The sequence below is a fragment of the Gigantopelta aegis genome, chromosome 4 (assembly GCF_016097555.1).
Source record: "Gigantopelta aegis isolate Gae_Host chromosome 4, Gae_host_genome, whole genome shotgun sequence".
In the NCBI taxonomy this organism is placed as follows: domain Eukaryota; kingdom Metazoa; phylum Mollusca; class Gastropoda; order Neomphalida; family Peltospiridae; genus Gigantopelta; species Gigantopelta aegis.
In genome coordinates, this window is record NC_054702.1 from 119,053,486 (window position 1) to 119,067,875 (window position 14,390).

General features: G+C 32.6%; 1 protein-coding gene across 1 annotated transcript in view; it reads right to left on the bottom strand.

Moving 5' to 3' along the window:
• Positions 1 to 14,390, bottom strand: part of LOC121370226 (transportin-3-like) — a 52,479-nt gene that overhangs the window by 13,655 nt on the left and 24,434 nt on the right. The window contains exons 15-17 of the mRNA XM_041495348.1: positions 11,945 to 12,042; positions 11,427 to 11,566; positions 5,423 to 5,614 (exon numbers count right to left, since the gene is read on the bottom strand). Coding sequence (XP_041351282.1) covers positions 5,423 to 5,614; positions 11,427 to 11,566; positions 11,945 to 12,042 — 430 coding nt within the window. The remainder of the gene's footprint in view (positions 1 to 5,422; positions 5,615 to 11,426; positions 11,567 to 11,944; positions 12,043 to 14,390) is intronic.

A 14,390-nucleotide genomic window follows, 5' to 3' on the forward strand; every position in this document is an offset into this window, starting at 1 on the left:
GAGATGACGTTATAATGAGGGTGTCTTACTTTAACACATTGAGATGACGTTATAATGAGGGTGTCTTACTTTAACACATTGAGATGACGTTATAATGAGGGTGTCTTACTTTAACACATTGAGATGACGTTATAATGAGGGTGTCTTACTTTAACACATTGAGATGACGTTATAATGAGGGTGTCTTACTTTAACACATTGAGATGACGTTATAATGAGGGTGTCTTACACATTGAGATGACGTCATAATGAGGGTGTCTTACACATTGAGATGACGTTATAATGAGGGTGTCTTACACATTGAGATGACGTCATAATGAGGGTGTCTTACACATTGAGATGACGTTATAATGAGGGTGTCTTACTTTAACACATTGAGATGACGTTATAATGAGGGTGTCTTACTTTAACACATTGAGATGACGTTATAATGAGGGTGTCTTACTTTAACACATTGAGATGACGTTATATAATGAGGGTGTCTTACTTTAACACATTGAGATGACGTTATAATGAGGGTGTCTTACACATTGAGATGACGTCATAATGAGGGTGTCTTACACATTGAGATGACGTTATAATGAGGGTGTCTTACACATTGAGATGATGTTATAATGAGAGTGTCTTACACATTGAGATGACGTTATAATGAGGGTGTCTTACTTTAACACATTGAGATGACGTTATAATGAGGGTGTCTTACTTTAACACATTGAGATGACGTTATAATGAGGGTGTCTTACTTTAACACATTGAGATGACGTTATAATGAGGGTGTCTTACACATTGAGATGACGTTATAATGAGGGTGTCTTACACATTGAGATGACGTTATAATGAGGGTGTCTTACTTTAACACATTGAGATGACGTTATAATGAGGGTGTCTTACTTTAACACATTGAGATGACGTTATAATGAGGGTGTCTTACTTTAACACATTGAGATGACGTTATAATGAGGGTGTCTTACTTTAACACATTGAGATGACGTTATAATGAGGGTGTCTTACTTTAACACATTGAGATGACGTTATAATGAGGGTGTCTTACACATTGAGATGACGTTATAATGAGGGTGTCTTACTTTAACACATTGAGATGACGTTATAATGAGGGTGTCTTACTTTAACACATTGAGATGACGTTATAATGAGGGTGTCTTACTTTAACACATTGAGATGACGTTATAATGAGGGTGTCTTACTTTAACACATTGAGATGACGTTATAATGAGGGTGTCTTACTTTAACACATTGAGGGTGTCTTACACATTGAGATGACGTTATAATGAGGGTGTCTTACTTTAACACATTGAGATACAATCACTCATATACCATCAATGTAGTATTGTTGGCAATCACTCATATACCATCAATGTAGTATTGTTGACAATCACTCATATACCATCAATGTAGTATTGTTGGCAATCACTCATATACCATCAATGTAGTTAGTATTGTTGGCAATCACTCATATACCATCAATGTAGTTAGTATTGTTGGTAATCACTCATATACCATCAATGTAGTTAGTATTGTTGACAATCACTCATATACCATCAATGTAGTTAGTATTGTTGACAATCACTCATATACCATCAATGTAGTATTGTTGGCAATCACTCATATACCATCAATGTAGTATTGTTGACAATCACTCATATACCATCAATGTAGTATTGTTGGCAATCACTCATATACCATCAATATAGTTAGTATTGTTGGCAATCACTCATATACCATCAATGTAGTTAGTATTGTTGACAATCACTCATATACCATCAATGTAGTATTGTTGGCAATCACTCATATACCATCAATGTAGTTAGTATTGTTGGCAATCACTCATATACCATCAATGTGGTATTGTTGGCAATCACTCATATACCATCAATGTAGTTAGCATTGTTGACAATCACTCATATACCATCAATGTAGTTAGTATTGTTGACAATCACTCATATACCATAAATGTAGTTAGTATTGTTGACAATCACTCATATACCATCAATGTAGTATTGTTGGCAATCACTCATATACCATCATTGTAGTTAGTATTGTTGACAATCACTCATATACCATCAATGTAGTTAGTATTGTTGACAATCACTCATATACCATCAATGTAGTTAGTATTGTTGACAATCACTCATATACCATCAATGTAGTATTGTTGGCAATCACTCATATACCATCAATGTAGTTAGTATTGTTGGCAATCACTCATATACCATCAATGTAGTTAGTATTGTTGACAATCACTCATATACCATAAATGTAGTTAGTATTGTTGGCAATCACTCATATACCATCAATGTAGTTAGTATTGTTGGCAATCACTCATATACCATCAATGTAGTATTGTTGGCAATCACTCATATACCATCAATGTAGTATTGTTGGCAATCACTCATATACCATCAATGTAGTTAGTATTGTTGGCAATCACTCATATACCATTTATGTAGTATTGTTGGCAATCACTCATATACCATCAATGTAGTTAGTATTGTTGTCAATCACTCATATACCATCAATGTAGTTAGTATTGTTGGCAATCACTCATATACCATCAATGTAGTATTGTTGGCAATCACTCATATACCATCAATGTAGTTAGTATTGTTGACAATCACTCATATACCATCAATGTAGTTAGTATTGTTGGCAATCACTCATATACCATCAATGTAGTTAGTATTGTTGGCAATCACTCATATACCATCAATGTAGTATTGTTGGCAATCACTCATATACCATCAATGTAGTTAGTATTGTTGGCAATCACTCATATACCATAAATGTAGTTAGTATTGTTGGCAATCACTCATATACCATCAATGTAGTATTGTTGGCAATCACTCATATACCATCAATGTAGTATTATTGGCAATCACTCATATACCATCAATGTAGTATTGTTGGCAATCACTCATATACCATCAATGTAGTATTGTTGGCAATCACTCACATACCATCAATGTAGTATTGTTGGCAATCACTCATATACCATCAATGTAGTTAGTATTGTTGGCAATCACTCATATATCATCAATGTAGTATTGTTGGCAATCACTCATATACCATCAATGTAGTATTGTTGGCAATCACTCATATACCATCAATGTAGTTAGTATTTTTGGCAATCACTCATATACCATGAATGTAGTATTGTTGGCAATCACTCATATACCATCAATGTAGTTAGTATTGTTGACAATCACTCATATACCATAAATGTAGTTAGTATTGTTGGCAATCTCTCATATACCATCAATGTATTTAGTATTGTTGGCAATCACTCATATACCATCAATGTAGTATTGTTGGCAATCACTGATATACCATCAATGTAGTATTGTTGGCAATCACTCATATACCATCAATGTAGTTAGTATTGTTGGCAATCACTCATATACCATCAATGTAGTTAGTATTGTTGGCAATCACTCATATACCATAAATGTAGTTAGTATTGTTGGCAATCACTCATATACCATCAATGTAGTTAGTATTGTTGGCAATCACTCATATACCATCAATGTAGTATTGTTGGCAATCACTCATATACCATCAATGTAGTTAGTATTGTTGACAATCATTCATATACCATCAATGTAGTTAGTATTGTTGGCAATCACTCATATACTATCAATGTAGTTAGTATTGTTGGCAATCACTCATATACCATCAATGTAGTATTGTTGGCAATCACTCATATACCATCAATGTAGTTAGTATTGTTGGCAATCACTCATATACCATAAATGCAGTTAGTATTGTTGGCAATCACTCATATACCATCAATGTAGTATTGTTGGCAATCACTCATATACCATCAATGTAGTATTATTGGCAATCACTCATATACCATCAATGTAGTATTGTTGGCAATCACTCATATACCATCAATGTAGTATTGTTGGCAATCACTCATATACCATCAATGTAGTATTATTGTTGCAATCACTCATATACCATCAATGTAGTATTGTTGGCAATCACTCATATACCATCAATGTAGTATTGTTGGCAATCACTCATATACCATCAATGTAGTATTGTTGGCAATCACTCATATACCATCAATGTAGTATTGTTGGCAATCACTCATATACCATCAATGTAGTTAGTATTGTTGGCAATCACTCATATACCATCAATGTAGTATTGTTGGCAATCACTCATATACCATCAATGTAGTATTGTTGGCAATCACTCATATACCATCAATGTAGTTAGTAATTTTGGCAATCACTCATATACCATGAATGTAGTATTGTTGGCAATCACTCATATACCATCAATGTATACCATCAATGTAGTTAGTATTGTTGGCAATCACTCATATACCATCAATGTAGTTAGTATTGTTGACAATCACTCATATACCATCAATGTAGTTAGTATTGTTGGCAATCACTCATATACCATCAATGTATTTAGTATTGTTGGCAATCACTCATATACCATCAATGTAGTATTGTTGGCAATCACTCATATACCAGCAATGTAGTATTGTTGGCAATCACTCATATACCATCAATGTAGTTAGTATTGTTGGAAATCACTCATATACCATCAATGTAGTTAGTATTGTTGGCAATCACTCATATACTATCAATGTAGTTAGTATTGTTGGCAATCACTCATGTACCATCAATGTAGTTAGTATTGTTGGCAATCACTCATATACCATCAATGTAGTATTGTTGACAATCACTCATATACCATCAATGTAGTTAGTATTGTTGACAATCACTCATATACCATCAATGTAGTTAGTATTGTTGGCAGTCACTCATATACCATCAATGTAGTTAGTATTGTTGGCAATTCTGTACTTTGTGATGAAAACTACCCCACATTTTACAACTGGCATCTTCTATAAGCCCAGCTACACATCTTACAGTGAAATGACAATAACAGAATAAGTTACATAAAATATAAAATAACACCGTCTCACCCTTCAACAGGCCAATGGTTGACAATACAATATAAGATTATACAAACACTGTCTCACTCTTCAACATGCCGATGGTTGACAATACAATATAAGATTATACAAACACCGTCTCACCCTTCAACAGGCCAATGGTTGACAATACAATATAAGATTATACAAACACTGTCTCACTCTTCAACATGCCGATGGTTGACAATACAATATAAGATTATACAAACACCGTCTCACCCTTCAACATGCCGATGGTTGACAATACAATATAAGATTATACAAACACCGTCTCACCCTTCAACAGGCCGATGGCTGACAATACAATATAAGATTATACAAACACCGTCTCACCCTTCAACAGGCCGATGGCTGACAATACAATATAAGATTATACAAACACCGTCTCACCCTTCAACATGCCGATGGTTGACAATACAATATAAGATTATACAAACACTGTCTCACCCTTCAACAGGCCAATGGCGGCGTCCCCCGACAGGTTGAACGTGTCCATCGCCTGCACAATGTGGACGAGGCCCTCGAAGTGCTCGGTCATGTGATCACGACACTGAGTGGAGATGTTCTGGAGCGAGTTGGCGGCCGCCGACGCTAGAGATGCGTGTTGGAGTCCATTCAGCAGAAACTGCAGGACTGGGTCTAGTTAGAAATATAGATCATAATACGGATAATATAAATATTCATAGTACCAGGTCTAGGTAGAAATATAGATCATTAAATGGATAATATAAATATTCATAGCACCAGGTCTAGGTGGAAATATAAATCATTAAATGGATAATATAAATATTCATAGCACCGGGTCTAGGTAGAAATATAGATCATAACCAGTGTTCTTGCTGCTCCATGTAAGCGGGGCGGCCCGCCCCACTATTGCATTTTACTGCCCTCCTTTCACGTTCTCCATCCTCCTTTATTTTTCTGCACCCCTCTTTATTTTCCAGCACCTATCTCCGCTATTTCCAATGCACACTTTTTTCCACATATAAAAAAACAATGATCAGTCTGCACACTGGACATCAAAGGAAACAAGTTGCATTGTGTACGAAAAAGCAAATGATGAAACATTTATGACAGATACCGTAACGTAATTTAACAGTATTTTTAACAGCCTCTATTTTGTCCCATACCTGTATCCATTTGTATGTTTAATACACACAATAAAAGTTACATTTTATTTGAGTAATGAAAACAATGTTTTACGGATTTGGCAATCTCTGATTGAAAAAAATCTTCACTTATTTGGTGCCAAATGTGTCACGTGATCAGAACGAGCATTCTGTCTTTTGTTTCCACTAACTATCATCTGATATTTTGTCCTCAATTGCAGATATAATTGGTTGTAACTGATGATTTTTAATTTCTGTCATTTCTGTCATTCTGTTTATTCAGCAGTTCTTTATAACATATTGTAAACTTCTCATTTTGGGGGGATATAACCGCTTATAAAAACAACGGAAGTGGTAGTGTTTATCATTAAAATCATTTATCTTGGTGGTTAAATAATATATACACTGCCTTTACAAAAACGAAACTACTTTTGATCATTTGGCGATAATATTTTATCACAGCGATCGATCCATTCAATGAAGATGGAAATAACAAAAAATGTATCCGACATTAGGGGATCACTTTACAAACATCTTTATTGTTTTTTGTATATCTTGATTAATTAATTAAAAGATGAGTCTGCTTGTATTTTGTGTAAACGTTTTTGCACTTTTTTTGTAGGCAAAATAAGGAGTATATATGTCTTTCCACAAAGTCTACCAACACACAACAATATGGTAACCAATCTCCCTTCCCCCCTTTTTGTTTTCTTTTCGTTTATTGTTTTTATTTTGAAGGGTGTGGTGCAATGATAACACTGATGATATAAATATTCATAGCACTGGGTCTAGGTAGAAATATTGATCATAACACAGATGATATAAATATTCATAGCACCGGGTCTAGGTGGAAATACATATTATAACACTGATAATATAAATATTCATAGCACTGGGTCTAGGTGGAAATACATATCATAACACTGATAATATAAATATTCATAGCACCGGGTCTAGGTGGAAATATTGATCATAACACGGATAATATAAATATTCATAGAACCGGGTCTAGGTGGAAATATTGATCATAACACGGATAATATAAATATTCATAGCACCGGGTCTAGGTGGAAATATAGATCATAACACAGATGATATAAATATTCACAGCACCGGGTCTAGGTAAAAATATTGATCATAACACTGATAATATAAATATTCATAGCACCGGGTCTAGGTGGAAATATAGATCATAACAGTGATAATATAAATATTCATAGCACCGGGTCTAGGTGGAAATATTGATCATAACACTGATGATATAAATATTCATAGCACGGGTCTAGGTGGAAATATAGATCATAACACGGATAATATAAATATTCATAGCACCGGGTCTAGGTTGAAATATAGATCATAACACTGATAATATAAATATTCATAGCACCGGGTCTAGGTTGAAATATACATCATAACACTGATGATATAAATATTCATAGCACCGGGTCTAGGTTGAAATATAGATCATAACACGGATAATATAAATATTCATAGCACCGAGTCTAGGTAGAAATATAGATAATAACACGGATAATATAAATATTCTTAGCACCGGGTCTAGGTTGAAATATACATCATAACACGGATGATATAAATATTCATAGCACCGGGTCTAGGTTGAAATATACATCATAACACTGATGATATAAATATTCATAGCACCGGGTCTAGGTGGAAATATTGATCATAACAGTGATAAAATAAATATTCATAGCACCGGGTCTAGGTGGAAATATTGATCATAACAGTGATGATATAAATATTCATAGCACCGGGTCTAGGTGGAAATACATATCATAACACTGATAATATAAATATTCATAGCACCGGGTCTAGGTGGAAATATAGATCATAACACGGATAATATAAATATTCATAGCACCGGGTCTAAGTTGAAATATAGATCATAACACGGATAATATAAATATTCATAGCACCGGGTCTAGGTTGAAATATAGATCATAACACTGATGATATAAATATTGATCATAACACAGATGATATAAATATTCATAGCACCGGGCCTAGGTGGAAATATTGATCATAACAGTGATGATATAAATATTCATCATAGCACCGGGTCTAGGTGGAAATATAGATCATAACAGTGATGATATAAATATTCATAGCACCAGGTCTAGGTGGAAATATTGATCATAACAGTGATGATATAAATATTCATAGCACCGGGTCTAGGTGGAAATACATATCATAACACTGATAATATAAATATTCATAGCACCGGGTCTAGGTGGAAATATAGATCATAACACTGATGATATAAATATTCATAGCACCGGGTCTAAGTTGAAATATAGATCATAACACTGATGATATAAATATTCATAGCACCGGGTCTAGGTGGAAATATTGATCATAACAGTGATGATATAAATATTCATCATAGCACCGGGTCTAGGTGGAAATATAGATCATAACAGTGATGATATAAATATTCATAGCACCAGGTCTAGGTGGAAATATTGATCATAACAGTGATGATATAAATATTCATAGCACCGGGTCTAGGTGGAAATACATATCATAACACTGATAATATAAATATTCATAGCACCGGGTCTAGGTGGAAATATAGATCATAACACTGATGATATAAATATTCATAGCACCGGGTCTAAGTTGAAATATAGATCATAACACTGATGATATAAATATTCATAGCACCGGGTCTAGGTTGAAATATACATCATAACACTGATGATATAAATATTCATAGCATTCATTGAAGATGAAAAAAATGTATCCGGGTCTAGGTTGAAATATAGATCATAACACGGATCATATAAATATTCATAGCACCGGGTCTAGGTAGAAATATAGATCATAACACTGATGATATAAATATTCATAGCACCGGGTCTAGGTGGAAATATAGATCATAACACTGATGATATAAATATTCATAGCACCGGGTCTAGGTGGAAATATAGATCATAACACAGATGATATAAATATTCATAGCACCGGGTCTAGGTAGAAATATACATCATAACACTGATGATATAAATATTCATAGCACCGGGTCTTGGTAGAAATATACATTATAACACTGATGATATAAATATTCATAACACCGGGTCTTGGTAGAAATATACATCATAACACTGATGATATAAATATTCATAGCACCGGGTCTAGGTAGAAATATACATCATAACACTGATGATATAAATATTCATAGCACCGGGTCTAGGTGGAAATATTGATCATAACAGTGATGATATAAATATTCTTATTTGGCGCCAAATGTGTCACGTGATCAGAACGGGCATTCTGTCTTTTGTTTCCACTAACTATCATCTGATATTTTGTCCTCAATTGCAGATATAATTGGTTGTAACTGATGATTTTTAATTTCTGTCATTTCTGTCATTCTGTTTCTTCAGCAGTTCTTTATAAAATATTGTAAACTTTTCATTTTGGGGATATAACCGCTTATAAAAACAACGGAAGTGGTAGTGTTTATCATTAAAATCGTTTATCTTGGTGGTTAAATAATATATACACTGCCTTTACAAAAACAAACTACTTTTGATCATTTGGTGATAATATTTTATCACAGCGATCGATCCATTCATTGAAGATGGAAAAAAAAAAAAAATGTATGCGACATTAGGGGATCACTTTACAAACATCTTTATTGTTTTTTGTATATCTTGATTAATTAATTAAAAGATGAGTCTGCTTGTATTTTGTGTTAACTTTTTTGCACTTTTTTCGTAGGCAGAATAAGGAGTATATATGTCTTTCCACAAAGTCTACCAACACACAACAATATGGTAACCAATCTCCCTTCCCCCCTTTTTCTTTTCTTTTCGTTTATTGTTTATATTTTGAAGGGTGTGGTGCACTGATAACACTGATGATATAAATATTCATAGCACTGGGTCTAGGTAGAAATATTGATCATAACACTGATAATATAAATATTCATAGCACCGGGTCTAGGTGGAAATACATATCATAACAGTGATGATATAAATATTCATAGCACCGGGTCTAGGTGGAAATATAGATCATAACAGTGATGATATAAATATTCATAGCACCGGGTCTAGGTGGAAATATAGATCATAACAGTGATGATATAAATATTCATAGCACCGGGTCTTGGTAGAAATATAGATCATAACACTGATGATATAAATATTCATAGCACCGGGTCTAGGTGGAAATATAGATCATAACAGTGATGATATAAATATTCATAGCACCGGGTCTAGGTGGAAATATAGATCATAACAGTGATGATATAAATATTCATAGCACCGGGTCTTGGTAGAAATATAGATCATAACACTGATGATATAAATATTCATAGCACTGGGTCTAGGTTGAAATATTGATCATAACACAGATGATATAAATATTCATAGCACCGGGTCTAGGTGGAAATATAGATGATAACAGTGATGATATAAATATTCATAGCACCGGGTCTAGGTGGAAATACAGATCATAACAGTGATGATATAAATATTCATAGCATCGGGTCTAGGTAGAAATATAGATCATAATATGGATAATATAAAAATCCATAGTAGTGGATCGGTAATTAAAATACATTTATAAATATTCATAGCAGTGGATCGGTAATAAAAATATAGATAATAATATGGATAATATAAATATTCATAGCACCGGGTCTGTAATAGAAATATATATATAAATACATCCATAAATATTCATGGCAGTGGGTCTAAAACACTTAAATAATATAAATTTTCATAAGAGTCATATGCTAAAGATTTATGTTTTAATCTATTTAATGAGAACTTCAACACATGAAAAACAAAGTGCATGTCAAATGTATTTGTATATTGTTACGAGAAAAAACCCCAATTTGTTTTCAGTTTCAGTTTTTAACATTGCTGTTCATAAAACAATTGAGGCTTGTGTACACACAATAGTAAAAAATTTAAATCTAGGGTATCATGACTGTGAACAATTTTCTATTTACTGTCAATACTATTAAAATAAATTTGAGAAGACAAAACTACATAAAAACTGTGGACATTTCGTTATCCACTGACAACACTAGATAAAAATCTAAGAACTGTGACACTTCATTATCTCACAACACTAGACAATGTAAATCTAGGAGACGATCGACGTACCTAAGAATTGTGACACTTCATAATCTCTCAACACTAGACAATATAAATCTAGGAGACGACCAACATACCTAAGAACTGTGATACTTCATTATCTCTCAACACTAGACAATGTAAATCTAGGAGACGATCAACATACCTAAGAACTGTGATACTTCATTATCTCTCAACACTAGACAATCTAAATCTAGGAGACGACCAACATACCTAAGAACTGAGGGTGTCTCTCAATCCACTCGCACAGCTCCCCGATGAGGTGGATACTCGTGAAGCGCACGGCTATGTGCGCTGTGTCGGGAAGTGTTAGAATGGCCTCCAGGACTTGAGGGACAATCTCATTTTCCTCACTGGAAAGAAAACGGACGGTTTAACCATATGACACCTAAAAACAAAAATGGAAAACTTGTATTCTCCTAAATGTTTATAGATAATTAATGTTAGGCTAAACCATTTGTAATGTTGAATCTAAGATAGATATGATTAATACCAGACAACATGTATCTTTATGAATTCAATGAAATATTAAATGGAAAATATATTGGCAAAATCACTCAAAATAAACTTGATATTAATGTAAGCTTTATCAATGGTAACAAAAAGTTGAACAGCATGAAATGTTAAAATTGATGTCTTTGTTTAGCACAGAAAGAACCTGATAAATAAAAGCAAGACATTATTTTGTGAAGAACGTCAGAGTTGATGCCGATGATGTACGATGTACTAACGGTAGAATGTTTTTGGCGACGGCGCTCATGATGAAGAGCGATGCCTCCGATGTTTCCCACGAGGTCACAGACGACTGACTTTTAAGATTATCAAACATCTGAAACAAATATAACGTCATTACACTGGAGTATTTATTATAACGTCATCACACTGGAGTGTTTAATATAATGTCATTATACTGAAGTATTTTATATAACGTCATTACACTGGAGTATTTAATATAATGTCATTACACTGGAGTATTTTATATAACGTCATTACACTGGAGTATTTAATATAACATCATTACACTGGAGTATTTTATATAACGTCATTACACTGGAGTATTTAATATAACGTCATTACACTGGAGTATTTTATGTAATGTCATTACACTGGAGTATTTTATATAACGTCATTACACTGGAGTGTTTAATATAACGTCATTACACTGGAGTATTTTATATAACGTCATCACACTGGAGTATTTATTATAACGTCATTACACTGGAGTATTTAATATAATGTCAATACACTAATTTCATATTACAATACTAGTGTCAAAACAAATATAACGTCATTATACTGAAGTATTTCATATTAAAATACTAGTGTGTCAAAACAAATATAACGTCACCACACTGGAGTATTTTATTGTACAAAACAAATAACTAAAATAAGTCAGTATATTTAAATAGTCAACAACAAAAAGCTCATCTCATTAATATAACATCATTATACTGTAGTATTTAATATAACATCATTACACTGGAGTATTTAATACAACAAATATCACACTGGAGTATTTAATATAACATCATTACACTGGAGTATTTAATACAACAAATATCACACTGGAGTGTTTAATATAACGCCATTACACTGGAGTATTTAATATAACGTCATTACAGTGGAGTATTTAATATAACATCATTACACTGGAGTATTTAATATAACATCATTACACTGGAGTATTTAATATAATGTCATTACACTGAAGTATTTAATATAACGTCATTACACTGGAGTATTTAATATAACATCATTACACATTACACTGGAGTATTTAATATAATGTCATTACACTGGAGTATTTAATATAACGTCATTACACTGGAGTATTTAATATAACGTCATTACACTGAAGTATTTAATATAACGTCATTACACTGGAGTATTTAATATAACGTCATTACACTGGAGTATTTTATATAACGTCATTACACTGGAGTATTTAATACAACAAATATCACACTGGAGTGTTTAATATAATGCCATTACACTGGAGTATTTAATATAACGTCATTACAGTGGAGTATTTAATATAACATCATTACACTGGAGTATTTAATATAACATCATTACACTGGAGTATTTAATATAATGTCATTACACTGAAGTATTTAATATAACGTCATTACACTGGAGTATTTAATATAACATCATTACACATTACACTGGAGTATTTAATATAATGTCATTACACTGGAGTATTTAATATAACGTCATTACACTGGAGTATTTAATATAACGTCATTACACTGAAGTATTTAATATAACGTCATTACACTGGAGTATTTAATATAACGTCATTACACTGGAGTATTTTATATAACGTCATTACACTGGAGTATTTAATACAACAAATATCACACTGGAGTGTTTAATATAATGCCATTACACTGGAGTATTTAATATAACGTCATTACAGTGGAGTATTTAATATAACATCATTACACTGGAGTATTTAATATAACATCATTACACTGGAGTATTTTATATAACGTCATTACACTGGAGTATTTAATATAACGTCATTACACTGGAGTATTTTATGTAATGTCATTACACTGGAGTATTTTATATAACGTCATTACACTGGAGTGTTTAATATAACGTCATTACACTGGAGTATTTTATATAACGTCATCACACTGGAGTATTTATTATAACGTCATTACACTGGAGTATTTAATATAATGTCAATACACTAATTTCATATTACAATACTAGTGTCAAAACAAATATAACGTCATTATACTGAAGTATTTCATATTAAAATACTAGTGTGTCAAAACAAATATAACGTCACCACAATGGAGTATTTTATTGTACAAAACAAATAACTAAAATAAGTCAGTATATTTAAATAGTCAACAACAAAAAGCTCATCTCATTAATATAACATCATTATACTGTAGTATTTAATATAACATCATTACACTGGAGTATTTAATACAACAAATATCACACTGGAGTATTTAATATAACATCATTACACTGGAGTATTTAATACAACAAATATCACACTGGAGTGTTTAATATAACGCCATTACACTGGAGTATTTAATATAACGTCATTACAGTGGAGTATTTAATATAACATCATTACACTGGAGTATTTAATATAACATCATTACACTGGAGTATTTAATATAATGTCATTACACTGAAGTATTTAATATA